This window comes from Otolemur garnettii, unplaced genomic scaffold (assembly GCF_000181295.1).
Source record: "Otolemur garnettii isolate 467f Iridium unplaced genomic scaffold, OtoGar3 scaffold00095, whole genome shotgun sequence".
Classification (NCBI taxonomy): domain Eukaryota; kingdom Metazoa; phylum Chordata; class Mammalia; order Primates; family Galagidae; genus Otolemur; species Otolemur garnettii.
Window position 1 is genome coordinate 1,503,358 of NW_003852490.1, and position 13,776 is coordinate 1,517,133.

The window sequence follows — 13,776 nt, forward strand, 5'->3', positions numbered from 1 at the left end:
GGCACCGAGCCACTTCCTCTTGCCTTTATTCACTCACCTGGGAGTAGCGGAGAGCAGGCCTGTTGGCCCCCAAAGACATCCCCTCTCTGCTCTTCCCCCTTCCCACAAATGCCCCCCCAGTCTGTCCTTCTGAAACATCTTTTCCCATTCCAAGGTGCTCTTAAAGTTGTTCTTAGTAAGAGGAAAGAACAAGAAGAGCATATCTAAGAGCCCCGCCTTTGCAGACTCCCATATCACTAAGAAAGTTCACAAATGGACAGCTCCCATGCCCAGCTGGTGTCTGTGGGATGGGCAGGAGTGTGTGTGATGACTCTGTAACCATCACAAACTGTGATGAAATGTACTGACAGGAGACAAAGCATCTTCCCTAACTTTTCCAACTAGCTTTTGTGAAAGAAGCCTAACCTATTCAAGAAATTTGAAAAAGAGAAACATCCTTCTAAATTGGAATACATCAGGAAAAGGTGTTGCTTGAATGATGAAGCATGCTCAACTGTAGCTGGATCAATCGTGTGGGGTCAGTTGTAAGACTGTGGCATTCTATTTTAGGTTCTGCAGGCACATCGTACTGTGTATGAGTTTGCTAGGGCTGCCAAAACAAAGCATCACAGACTGGGTGGCTGCAACCACAGAAAGTTATTTTCTCACAATTCTGGGGGCTATAATCTGAGATCAAAGTGTCAGCAGGCTTGTGTCTTCTGAGGTCCCTCTCCTTGGCTTATACATGTCCAGATAGATGCCCATCTTCTCCCTGTATCTTCATGCGATCTTTCTTCTATAACTGCGTCCACATTTCCTCTTGTTATGAGGACGCTTGTCATGTTAGGTTCAGGCCCTCCATAATCACTTCATTTTAATTTAATTTCCTTTTTGAAGATCCTACTTCCAAATATGGTCACATTCTGAAGTAATAGAGGGGGTTAAGACTTCAAGAAATGAATCTAGATGGAGATACAACTCACTCCATAGCATCGTGTGTGTGTGTGTGTGTGGTGTCATAAAAAAGTGTATTTCTATCTCTTTTTTGGATAATTCTTATATTATATGATTGTTGTGTTAAGTGAGATAATATATGGGGAAATCCCAGGTATGCAGTAATCACCCTAAATTTTGGCTATCACCATTATTATTCTGTAGTTTTTACAGTTCTTTGACATACATTTCTTTCTTTACATCTTCCCAATATCCCGTTAGGTGACTACAATAGATTGCTTTATCCTTGTTCTGTGTTTGAGAAACCTGGGCTTAGGGGGACTTGTCCATAGCCTCAAACCTTACTCTTTCTTCTGTGGAGTGCAGCTTGTCACTTATGATATCATCAATTCGGGGGTGGGGAGGATAAGAAACAGGGCTTGCAACGAAATTCTCTTTTTATCGGTCTTAGCATGACGGTACTATTTTAAGTGTTATTTAATCAGTTAAATTATTCAACAATTATTCACTAAGTATGTCCCAGACCTAGGTCTGAGTGTATTAGGGGCAGTTTCATGAGTTCTTATGGGTCACAGACACAATCAGTTGGACATTACTGTCATCAGGAAGCTGATGTGTTGTTTCCACTCCACTGTCCATTCTGTCTCAGGGAAAGGCTGCAAGGACCCCGTTGACTTCCTGTTACTCTGCACAGAGTCTAACAGAGCTGAGCACATGGAGTCAAGAAGACCTGCTGACTAAAGCTGAGTCCTACGATCCACCGAGTTCTTCCACCTTAAGAGCCAGCTCATCCCAAAGGACCCCACTGGAGCTTACTACTTACCTACAAGCCTAGCAAGTTATTTCAGATAATGCTACATTTTCATCAGTCGCAATCTAATTAATTCAAGGTATATTAATGGAGTATAAAAAGATTAACAACACCATCCCTGCATTCGAAATCTAATGGTGCTTCCTGGGATCCTTCTCTGAGGGTTTCCAGTCCCTTCTGCTTCTCTCCTGATAGTCTCCAGCCCAGCTGGTGGCCCCAGAAGACACAGAGGTTCCCAAGTTCCAAGCTTGGTCCTGGCTACTGCTGGTAGCATCTTTAAATGAGTGAATAATTACTGGCTCCCTGAAAAGCCCTGTATATAACTACTTTTCTTTATAAAATATTAAAAGGTTTTCTGCCAATATTCTTAATTAGGAGATACCATGATAGCATAGAATTACAGGGCTGGAAGGGATATTTCTGGATCAGGACAGAAGCAAATTTATGCCACCACCCCACATCCGGTGGCCAGAGGCTGAGATGTAATTAAGGTAACTGGGCCCATTCTTTTGACCACTCTTTTTTTGATATACTTAAAAGGCTGAAAGGAGTAAGAAGCTGCTTCACCCTAGTTAGCCTGCTTGATAAATAACATGACTACATCACCCAAAGGCATAAGCATTGATTTTTTTCCCCACTCCTTCAAAAGATGACCTGCCCATCATTCTTCTCTCTCTGCTCTCCCATCAAAGATGCCTCACACCACTTTTCACACATATTACTCAAAAATCCATGCCTATGCTGTCTTCAGAGGAGTGGCAGGACAAATAGAGACAGAGAAAACCTCGAACATACACACAAATAGATCTACAATGTGCAATTCCTAAGTCCAAAAAAATACCTAATCTTTTTCTGAAAGATGGCAATGATCTCATTTAGTGACAAAGTCTAGCCTGATCTGACATAGGCGATTATAGTCTTTACTGATACTGCTTAGTGTGAATATTCATACATTTAACTGCAAAAATGTTAATGTATTTGATTTCAAGATGCTACCCCACGCCTTGCTGAGGGTGTTAAATAATGTAGGATATATGCACCGTTTTACTTTTCCAGATTAAAATGTTTTAAATCCTGAATTCCAAAATAGATCTGGCCCCAAGGGTTTTAGTTGAGGTTACTATAGACCTGTGTTGTTAGGTCACAGTCAGCGGGTAGCATAGATAATTCAATACACCTACCATAGTGGAGTCTTTTTTTATTTGGCTACATTGCAATAAAGGAATGAATAACCCAGGATGGGGGTTAACCATCCCTGAAGCTTTGATGGGGCTGCCTGGGCTCTGTTTCCTCCTTCTTGGCTGTCAAGACAGGAGTGTTAAGTGCTGTATGTGACCTTCCAAAATAGAAATAGCAGCTCAGGGCACAGCCTGTGAAGGAGAAGGAATCCAGGAGGCAGTGAGAATCCACCAAGAGAGGCCCAAACTTTATCCAATTTTTGAGAATCCTGGTGTACTAAAATATAAAAGAAATCCTACAACTGAAACCTAAAAATTGTATTTAAGGATGTTTGCGTTGACTAAATTAACCCTTTAAAATGTTTATATCATATTAATTATTTAAATTATAGGAATCACAATTATATCGCTCTAGCAATCTGATAGAACGCATCACTTAACATTGGTGGAAACATTCATTCACAGTGCACTGAGAACAGCAGAGTTGAGTAAGGGGCAGAAGCTGACAACTGGAAGAGGAGAGTCTTATTCCCTCAATGCTCTGTGTGTGCCTTTGTGCCTGTGTGTGTCACCTCAGAGGACAGGACATCAACAGACTAAATGGGAGGCCCCTGGGGGACCTGCAGCCTGCCCCCGGCCCTCAGGACCCCTTGCTTGGCTCCAGGGAAGAGGAAAGGGGGTGAAACCTGGCTCCCAGATGTGCACTGACACACATGGAGTCTTAAGACCTGTCTCTATGCAATAGGCAGGAGGAGAAAGACTGTTCCAAAGTTTCCATTTTAACAAACTGTCACATCACTGATGGTTTTCACTGAAGGTATGGCTAGGAGGGTTTCAGCAGAGAAGGAAGATGGCAGCGCATTAGAGCAGGCTAAGTTTAGCATCCAAATCTGCGGGAAGGATGCTGCCTTGAGCTGCTAACGACATTCTGCTTAATTAAAATCAATTCTTTTAACCCTTCTTTGCTCTCATTTCCTGCTACTGCCTGTCAGTGTTCTACAGAGGATTTGTCTCATGCAGGGGATCTTGCAGGTTATCTTGTGTGTTTACAAAGGAAATTTCAAAGCATTATTTGTAAGAACAAAAATAAAACAGACCTTCCTAAATCTCATAGCAAGAGAACAGATGAACCCAGAACAGCATTCCATGGAAGAACATGCACCTATTTGAAAGCAGTGAGCACAAGAATAATGTAACAACACGGGCAATTTTTTTTTGGTTTTGTTTTTATTTTTATTTTTTTTATTGCTTGGGATTCATTGAGGGTACAAAGAATTAGGTTATATTGATTACACTTGTTAGGCAAATTCCCTCTTATAATTGTGTCCCGCCCCCAAGAGGTGTGCCATACACCGTGACCAAGACCCCTCCAACTGCTACCCCCACTGCCAGCTCCCACAACCCCCTACCCCCACCTTGTATTAGCTCATCTACTGCCTTCATATTAGGAGTGAGTACGATGGATTCTTGCTCCACCATTCTTGTGGTACTCTTATTAAGAATAATGCGTTCCACCTCAATCCGGGTTAATACAAAAGATGTAAAGTTTCCATCTTTTTTAATGGCTCAATAGTGTTCCATGGTATACGCATACCACAGCTTACTAATCAATTTTGTTTGTCGCAGCTCAATTTATAATCACCAAAATGTAGACACAACCCAAATGCCCACCAACATAGAGAATGTCAATGATATAACTTTAAGTGGAAGCACCGAAGATTAAATAGTTCCCACGTGATCAGCAATCCCAAACATATTTTTTCCTTTTTCTCTTCTTTCTTTAATTTTTCTTGTTGAGGCAAATACATGGCAAGAGTTGGTCCAGACTGAGGGAGATATCTCAGAAAAGGTCATTTTATTTTCAGGTGTTGCAATCTGTATGTAGATTTCCCTTTTATCCCAGTACTTGCTGTTTGGGCAACCAGAATGATCCAACATAAACAGGACAGGTTGCGTCTGTCTGTCCTTCAGGACTGGTCATCAAACGTCCAGTTCGTAAGTTCGGGGATTTTCTTTTGTCTTTTTTTCTTTAATGTAGTGGTTGTGGGTTTGTTGTGGCTTTGGGTTGTTATGGCTATTGTTTTGCTTGTTTGTTTGTTTGTTTTGTTTTGTTTGTTTGTTTTTTAATAATTATATAAAGGCTTTCGATGATCAATCCTGAGGACCCCTGAGCCAGTCGGTCCCAGAGGCACAGTTCACTGAGGGATCAGAAATAAGGGCTGAGAAGAGGAGAGGTAAAACTGCCCAGGAAGACCCTGGCTGTCCTCTGTGCCCACGCAGCGCTGAACTTCCACCTTACTTTCATTGAAAACCAGACCAGACCCTGGGCCCCCGAGGAGCACTCACTGGACTTTCATGCTCTTGTGATTTATTTTAACACTAACTATTGTTTTAGATGCTGAGAGTATCCTAAATTATTCATGCACTACCTATATTAAAAGTGTCCTTCAAGAACTATTCCTACTGAGGCTTTTGTGCAGTGCACAGCTTCTTTCGTCTTCCTGAGAAGGGCGGGTGAGATGACGCCTTTCCCAGTCTGCACTTCTTTGATGTATATGGGGACGAGGGTCAGGGAAATGGGGGCTTAACTAATGCAAGCAGGGAAGAAAATGGGGACGGTTTTTAATGACCATTAGCCCCAAAACAGGCTTAAAGGAATTTTCTGGGCAGCACAGTCCTCTCCAAGTCTCTGCTGCCCTGGCCTGTTCACTCTATAACACATCCCTTAGAAGAAATCCAGGGGCTGATGTGAAGTCTAAATCTTCATCCCAAACCTCAGAAACTCAACTTTCAGCCTCCATGAGCTACACTCCTGGTAGCCACTGCGTATTTACCAAAGTCTAGAAAACCTAAATTGCTTCTCTGCTTAGAGCTATGCAGGATCCACGTGCCATCTGGATATCTGTCAGGATGTCTGGGATGAGGGCCCATATTCCACATTGCTGCCTGTTTCAGGGCCAGTTCTCAGAGTGGGAAAGGGGCCCCTGCCTATGAGGTGGGTCCCTTAAGCCCACAGAGCGGATGATCACGCCAGCCAGTAAAGCATCCCCTACCTGCCAGTCCTGAGAGACAGCCAGATAGAAAATAGCCCAGCCCTCGAAGGATGTTGCCACCTCCTGATCCAGCTAGCACAGACATGACTAAGTGACCCAGTGCAGTGAGAAGTCTGGAGGGTCCACCCATGGGCCCTTGGGTGACAGAACTCCAGGCAAGTGGAAATGAGCTTATTAAAAATGGCTCTCTATCTAGGGTAGTATTAGTTCTGATGCTGGATATGCCTTGTGAAACTGTTCATTTGGCTTTTACTAGCCATTAATACAATGATATGTGTGTGTGTGTGTGTGTGTGAGAAGGGGAAGAAGGAAGGAAAGATTTCTTCCAAGGACCACCTGCAGTGAACATCACCCATTGACTCAGTTCCTGACTTCTTTTTAGACAAAAATAGCCTTCACCTGCTAACCCAAAAAGTCCTAACCATGTCTCGATGAGCCCACTTCCCCTGCAATCTCTTTCTTCAAGATCAAGTCACTCATCTGCTTAAAACCTTCTTGAGGCTTCTGACATCCTCTGCTTCAAGTCTAAGGTTTCGACCATGACCAAGAGAGCCCCAAGAATTAGCCATGCCTGCTTCTCCCCCCTTAGATAAAGCCGTCCTTTCTTTCACTCCCCTGGTCTCCTTTCTGTGGCTCTAAATCAGCCACAACCTGATTCTCAACCTGTGGGTTGTGACCCACAGGAACTGTATTAAAGGGCCGCGGCATTAGGAAGGTCGAGAACCACTGCTTTCAAAGGTATGGACCCTGCCCTAGGGTTTGGCATGGGTGGCTCCCCGCTGGCTGCTTTTCATGAAACAGCATAGCTCGGAAGTCACTGCCTCAGCAAGGCCTTTCCTGCGTCTCTATGTCACCCTGTTTAGTTTCTTCACAGTTTTGATCACTGTCATAAATCACTGTTTATGTCTGCACACAAGAAAAATGGACAAAGATTTTGCCTGCCTTATCCACTGTGTGTCTCTAGTACCTGCAGCCGTGCATGGAACATGGTAAGTCTTCACAAAATATCTGCAGAGTGAAATAAATGAGTGTTTTGTATGTGAAAATGACACCAAAGACACCATCACGAAGGCAGAGTTCACTTTCAGCCGGGGAGATGGGTAGTGCTGGTCTCCTCACCCTCTCTCTCCTTCAGGGCTCCTGATAAGCAAATGGCCTGAGTCTGCCAAGCGTCCAGGCCAGAAGTGGGGCATGGCAGAAAAGAGTAAGACAGAAAAAACAGACCTGTCTCCTATGGAGATTAAACCCAAGACACTTCCATCCAGCCTGCAAACAAACCCCAGGGGGACATCGGGCTGCATTTATAACGCTGTCCTTTTCCTTAAATCCTGTATTTCCCGAGAACAAATGACCTTCTGGTTGCTTTTCTCACATAAAAACAAAATTAACAGGGAGATAAAGTGAAGCTACGCACTGAGGAGCTGGGTTCGCAGACGGGGAGCTCAGCGTACCTGTCATGAGGAACAGGAGCCCCGCGACGTGCTGGGTCAGGCTTTCCTCCCAGAAGAAACTGACGGTGGCCACAATGCAGCCACACAGAAGGACGGCCACGGCCATGCCCAGGAAGCCGGCAGTGATCCTTCTTAAATCTAATCTCAAAACAGAAACCAACATCCCAAATCAGAAGAAGACGCAGGAGAGTTATTGAAAATTAGAGAATGAAGAGCTTTGAACATATTATGAAACTTGATAAGCTGAAATTCCTTTCCCAGGTATTTCATAAGGGGGATGTGAGCAGGGAGGGGTCAGAGGCAAAGAAGGCCATGCCAAGTGGGGAACAGACTACAGGGACCCCAGGGTCACCCTGAGCAATAGATGGCAAGTTTCTTGGTAAACTGAGAATGAGGAGGGCTTGAGAAACAACTTTTTTAGCCTTAAGAGCAATGAAAATGTAGGTGACAGCCACCACAGTGGCTATATTAAACTGGCTTTGGGAAAGAGCCTAAAAAGTGAGCTACAGTGAAAGAGGCTTTATCAAAAGCACCCTGGGTGCCAATTATATTATTTTTTTCATTTACATCTACTCCTGCCTGTTTTCAAAAAGGATTTGAGGACGTGAAGGCAACTGTGGTGACTGAACTAGTGGCCCAAAGTACATACATGAGACATTTGCTCACAAACTCCTCTCCTCTAAGATATCAATGCCCTCTCGCTAAAGCACAGGTCCCACAGCCCAAGCACCCACTGACCAGGTTAAGGAGGGACTGCTCTCATGGCACAAGTATCCGCTATATGCCCAACTGTCAAGTTTCATCGATTGCAAAAACACAATCATGATCACTGAGACAGGAATCTAGCTCTTTACCCCCCTCCTTGGCAAAACCAAGAGTTGGAAGGACTATATGTACCGTACACACTTGGCTTCCATGTGCTAACGCAGCACTTTTATTGCCTACCTTCTGGATATTTTATGCTTTCTTTCTATTTCCTTCCTTCCTTTTATTTATGTATTTATTTATTTTTGTACCAAATCTAACTTTAAAAGTTGATAACTAAGGCTGGGCATGGTGGCTCAGCACTTTGGGAAGCCAAGGCAAGAAAATTGCTTGAGGCCAAGAGTTCAAGATCACCCTAGGCCATATAGCAAGACCCCACCTCTACAAAAATAAAACAGTTAGCCAGGTGTGGTACGTACTTGGAGTGCCAGCTTGGGAAGCTGAGGCAGGTGTATCACCTGAGCTCAGGAGTTTGAGGTTACAGTGAGCTCTGATGATGCCACTGCACTCTAGCCTGGGCAACACAGCAAAACCCTGTCTCAAAAAATTATTGTTAGCTAAATTTCTTTGATCCTTTCTTAAAAATAACAGATCCCAGACACATATGCTTCCCCTGATGCCAGGAAACACGTTTGGGCAAATGCATGTGGATCACACACACCCATGTACATGTGGAGCCAAGCAAGGTACACACTGCACTATTTAGAGTGTGGGCTGCTCTGCTACGGTGGAAGTACCAGGCAGCTGCCACCTCGGTGTATGTTTGTGTGGCCCCTGGGCACCTCGGGGATGCTGCGTGGAGAGTGGATTACGGTAGCTTCTGATCTTGCTGTTAGCATCTGAGCCACACCCAGACCACCACCTTTCCTAAAAGAGGATTTCTCATTTCCAGCTCAGAGCATCCCAATTTAAACAGCATTTCACCTAGAAAAGTAAGTTTAAACAGCTCAAAGCAAAGGGGGAGAGGTAGCAATAATTTTAAAACGCTGAGTTTAAAGTTAAGGGTATAAATAGTTTGGAGACATACACATCTGAGCCAGGGGAAATATAATAATAGTTCAGCCACTATTATCTTAACAACCTCTCAATGACCACCTTCCTTGAGGTTTGAGTGACAGTCTGTTTTCTATGACTACAAAAATATACAAGGTTCAGACAGGATGTATACTAGTACCATATATGTTAAGCTTATCCAGTAAATGTACAGATCACCAAGTGTCACTTTCTTAGAAAGAGCCATGCATGAAACTGCTAAAAAAACTTTCCATGAGAGTCCCAAAAAAGGATTAAGAGGAGAGTCCTCAAATATTGCCTTGCTTGGCAATAACAGGGTACAAACTCGTAGAGTAAAAAGCTAAGCTTCTTTTTCAGGATCCTATGATGATCTTTTCTCACCTGACCAAACTGCAGTAACTAGGTGGTAACTCTGAGCAGATGACTAAGGCAAAGAACTGCAAACATGCTCATAAAGAATTAAGACATAAGGGCTGGGAGCAGGGGCTCACGTCTGTAATCCTAGTACTCTGGGAGACCATGGTGGGTGGACTGCTTGAGCTCAGGAATTCAAAACCAACCTGAGTAAGAGTGAGATCCCTGTCTCTACTAAAAATAGAAAAATTAGCTGGGCATTGTTGTGGGCACCTGTAGTCCTAGCTACTCAGGAGGCTGAGGCAGGAAGATCTCTTGATCCCAAGAGTTTGAGGTTTCTGTGAGCTATGATGCCACAGCACTTTACCCATGATAACAGAGTGAGACTCTGTCTCAAAAAATAATAATAATAATTAAGACATAAGGACACTTAGCTAAGACTCTAATTTGGATCTACCAAGAAATAACGGTCAGCAAGAAAGAACTTTCAGGAAGTCATACTATTAAGAAATAAACCACATGTTATCCAATTGCTGTCCAAGTCCTAAAGTTGCCAATCATATGCATTTATAATATTAGACCACTGCTGTGGCAATATCATAACAGCTTCCATTTATGTGTTTGAGATTCAAAACAGAGCCTTTTAATATGCAGAGGAATTTGCTTAGAGAATGAGGCTCTGGTTAGTTTTCTGCAGTGACTTTGGTCACTGAACAAGATCCTGAAGTCCTTGCTGCTTATTCCATTAGCAAATAAGAATGTCAACCTCTAATGATGGTAAACTCCGAAAGAATTCACTGTAGTTTTTTGCTTTTGTGAACTGTCACCAGACAGCTTGAACCAACAGTTTTCAGGTAAATATTGGTCCTCTTTGGATTCATACTGCATGCTCCTTTGGAGAGTTTCACATTTTCCTGACAGAGAAAAAGAGTAGTTTCTTCCAATGAGATGTAGACACCCTCTGAGAAAATTATGACATGCACTCATAAAGATATTTTAGCAAAAATACTAAGGTCTGAGGTAAACAGTCAAAATAAACAAAACCAAATGCAGCACCTAAGGGGTAATCTCCTGGTTTACTAAGAGAAGGGGGAGAGCAAGTCCTTGTACCCAACAAATCAAAGATTCCATACGCTGCTGTGTACAGATGTCACCAGGGCACATCTACCTCACACAGACTCACACCTGGCTTTCACTCATTTTATTGGCAATCTAGCTATGTCCACAGCACAGTGAATGATCTTCTGAGTCTCTGACGAAGCCAGAGGATCACAGAGGATAAGGACAACATCTTTTGGTCCAAATCTGAGAAGGGTGGTGGGAATACTTTTTGTTCAGGAAGATACCATTTCTTCTCTGAATCTTTCCCAGAAATACTTACGAAGCAGATGCCATTCATCTTGCTGTATCGTCTTGGTTAAATTGAAAGGAATGTTTCGTAAGCGGATTGGCTGAGAGAAGTGGTACTTGATAGCTGTGCATCGCTGCGCGATACCTTGAAGGAAATAAGAAATGAGATTTATGAGTCTGCTCATTGGTAATAGAATTCTGGAGACCTAAGGCAGAATAATGTGTCCTACACTGGATTGAATGGTAGAGAGGATAGGACTCTCTTGATTACTTTCATTAACAGATCAGAGTAGGAAAATCCTACAATGTGAAATCATTTTTAAAATCATGTTAATTTATGAATACATTAAATTTTATAAAGATCTGTACTCCCCTAAAACAAACTGAGTTTGTTTTACCTAAACACAAAACTCCTTAAAGAGAAATACCCTAAAAGTATACAGATGGTTCAGAGAATTTTGAATTAATGCAAATAAATTACACATCTGAATTTGATCCAGTCTCAAATTTTCAAATGGGTAGCATCAAAAGGTTCATTAAGAAGTGTGTTATTTGGAAACTAGAAGACATTTTTTTCCATAAACAGAACCTTCCAAGTGATGTAGGTGGTGATTATGTTTCTAGACAACCCACAAAAGCCTATTTAACCCTAGAACATAATAATGTCATTCATTAACATGATTTTATTGATCTGAATTGTGGATCTTGAGAAAAAAGGGTAATATTGAAAGGAGAAAGGAAGAAAATTTCCTCTGCTTCTCTGGTTGTATTGCGGGTCTAAGCACATTATTTTGATATGAGCAAGTGTACTCACTGGTTTATCTAATACATTCTGCTCCTCACACACCCCCAACCCATGCTTTTATTGTGTAAATTAACACAGACCTATTCTTCTCTTCTCCTAGATACTTCTGAACCTGATGAAAAGTATCTACCCTCTCGTAAAATTAAAAAACCTACAAAACTGTCTTCTGTCAGTATAAATCATCTTGGCCAATTGTTTGGATAAATATAACCTAATTAAAACAATTTTTAAAAAAGTGCTAAGTAAAGGTTAGTCCTTTAACCACAGCAGCTGTTCAAAAAAAATCCTCATAGATGAAAATAAATTTCTAATTAGTAGAATCTGAGTAAATGTAAAAGTGAATTTTTTTAAAAAATCAGAAAGTGAATGGAGAAGATATTTGAGCATAATTTGCATCATAAGTCAGTGAGTCCCTCCTGTGAATATACACACAGGATCATCTTCCCGAAAGAGTTTCTCAAATATTAGTGTACACAACAATCACCTGGCAGAGACTTGCTAAAAATGTGACCTCTGGGACCCTACATGAGATATTCTGAATCCAAAATTTGGAGATAGAACCAAGAACCTGAATTTTAACAAACATCCCAAGTAATTCTGATGCAGATAGTCTTGGAATCTCATTTTGAGAAATACTAACCAAACTGTCTCCAATTTTTGGAAGGTTTTTAAAAAGTAAAACCACAAATTCTTTCAACCCTCAAACTTATTTTTCTCCTCGTTTTTTTCCCCATGGCAGTGATTGTGAAGTCTAAGGTATATAAGTTAGCTGCTTACATATAAATTAGGCTGTTCATAAATCAGAAAATGGCTGTTTTTGCAAAGGCCAAACAATCTGGAATGAGAACATTGACAGATAAAGGAGCTACATGTAATAATACAATGTAAATAGCTTACGTTTGTATTTTTTTGAAACTATCTTTCCATTTGATATGCATCCTCAGACTGACCTTGAAACTCTGTGTAAGAAGGTAGAGGCTACAACAGAAGTGAAGCATGTTCCAACACACACACAGAGCCTACTGGCAAAGATTGGAACACTTACTGGTTCCAAGAGGTAAAGGACATTTCTGTGAAATCATTAGTTTACCATTAAGCTGACCAAGCAGGGATTTAGGGGCCCCATATGGCAAAAAATACAGATTTTAGAAAATTAGTTCGGGAACATCATCAAATAAACAAACAGCAACAACAAAAATACCAACAAACTATGGAGAAGGAGAAGAATCTCATTTCAGAGTTGCCACACTATTGTATTTAAAATGCCTGCCCAAAAAAGTACAAGACAAGCAAAGAAATAAGAAAAATAAAAAGTCACTAGAAACTATCACTGTGGAATCCCAGATGCTGAACCTGCCAGACAAAAACTTTAAATCAGCAGTTTCAAATACGAATAAAGAAAAGAAAATCATATCCAAAGAACTAAAGGAAAGTATGAGTGATGTCTCACCAAATACAGAATATCAGTAAAGTGACTGAACTATTAAAAAAAAAAGAAAGATTAAAAAAAGAAAAACCAAACAGGAATTCTGGAGTTGAAAAGTATAACACAGAAAAGAAAAATTCACTAAAGAGTCTCAAAAGAACTTTTGAATAGGTAAGACAAAAGCATAGAAATGAAGATAGGTCAACTAAGATTATCTTGTCTAAGAAAAATAAAGAAAAAAAGTGACAAGAAATGAGCAAAGTTTCAGTCACCTGTGAGGCAGCATCAGTCATACCAGTACTGGCATAATGAAAGTTCCAGAAAAGAAAAGAGAAAGAATAAAAAAAATTTTTTGAAGGCATACTTGTTCAGAATTTCTCATATCTTAGAAATGTGCATATCTAAGAAGTTCAAGGGACTAAAAATAGGATAAATTCAAAGATACCCACATCCAGACACATCAGAATCAAACGTCTTGAAAGCAGCAAGAAAAAGCAATTTATCACATAAGAGAAATCTTTAAAAAATTAGCAGCTGATTTCTTATCACAAACAAGGAGGCCAGAAGGGAGTGGGATGACATACTGAAAGCACAGAAAGAAAAAGATGTCAACCAAAAAATTTATATGTATCTAAG

General features: G+C 41.3%; 1 protein-coding gene across 2 annotated transcripts in view; it reads right to left on the bottom strand.

Annotated features, from left to right (window-relative positions):
• TMEM178A (transmembrane protein 178A) overlaps positions 1-13,776 on the bottom strand; it is a 58,954-nt gene that overhangs the window by 4,206 nt on the left and 40,972 nt on the right. For both annotated transcript variants that reach the window (XM_003795667.1, XM_023516677.1), the window contains exons 2-3: positions 10,941-11,054; positions 7,427-7,564 (exon numbers count right to left, since the gene is read on the bottom strand). In XM_003795667.1, coding sequence (XP_003795715.1) covers positions 7,427-7,564; positions 10,941-11,054 — 252 coding nt within the window. The remainder of the gene's footprint in view (positions 1-7,426; positions 7,565-10,940; positions 11,055-13,776) is intronic.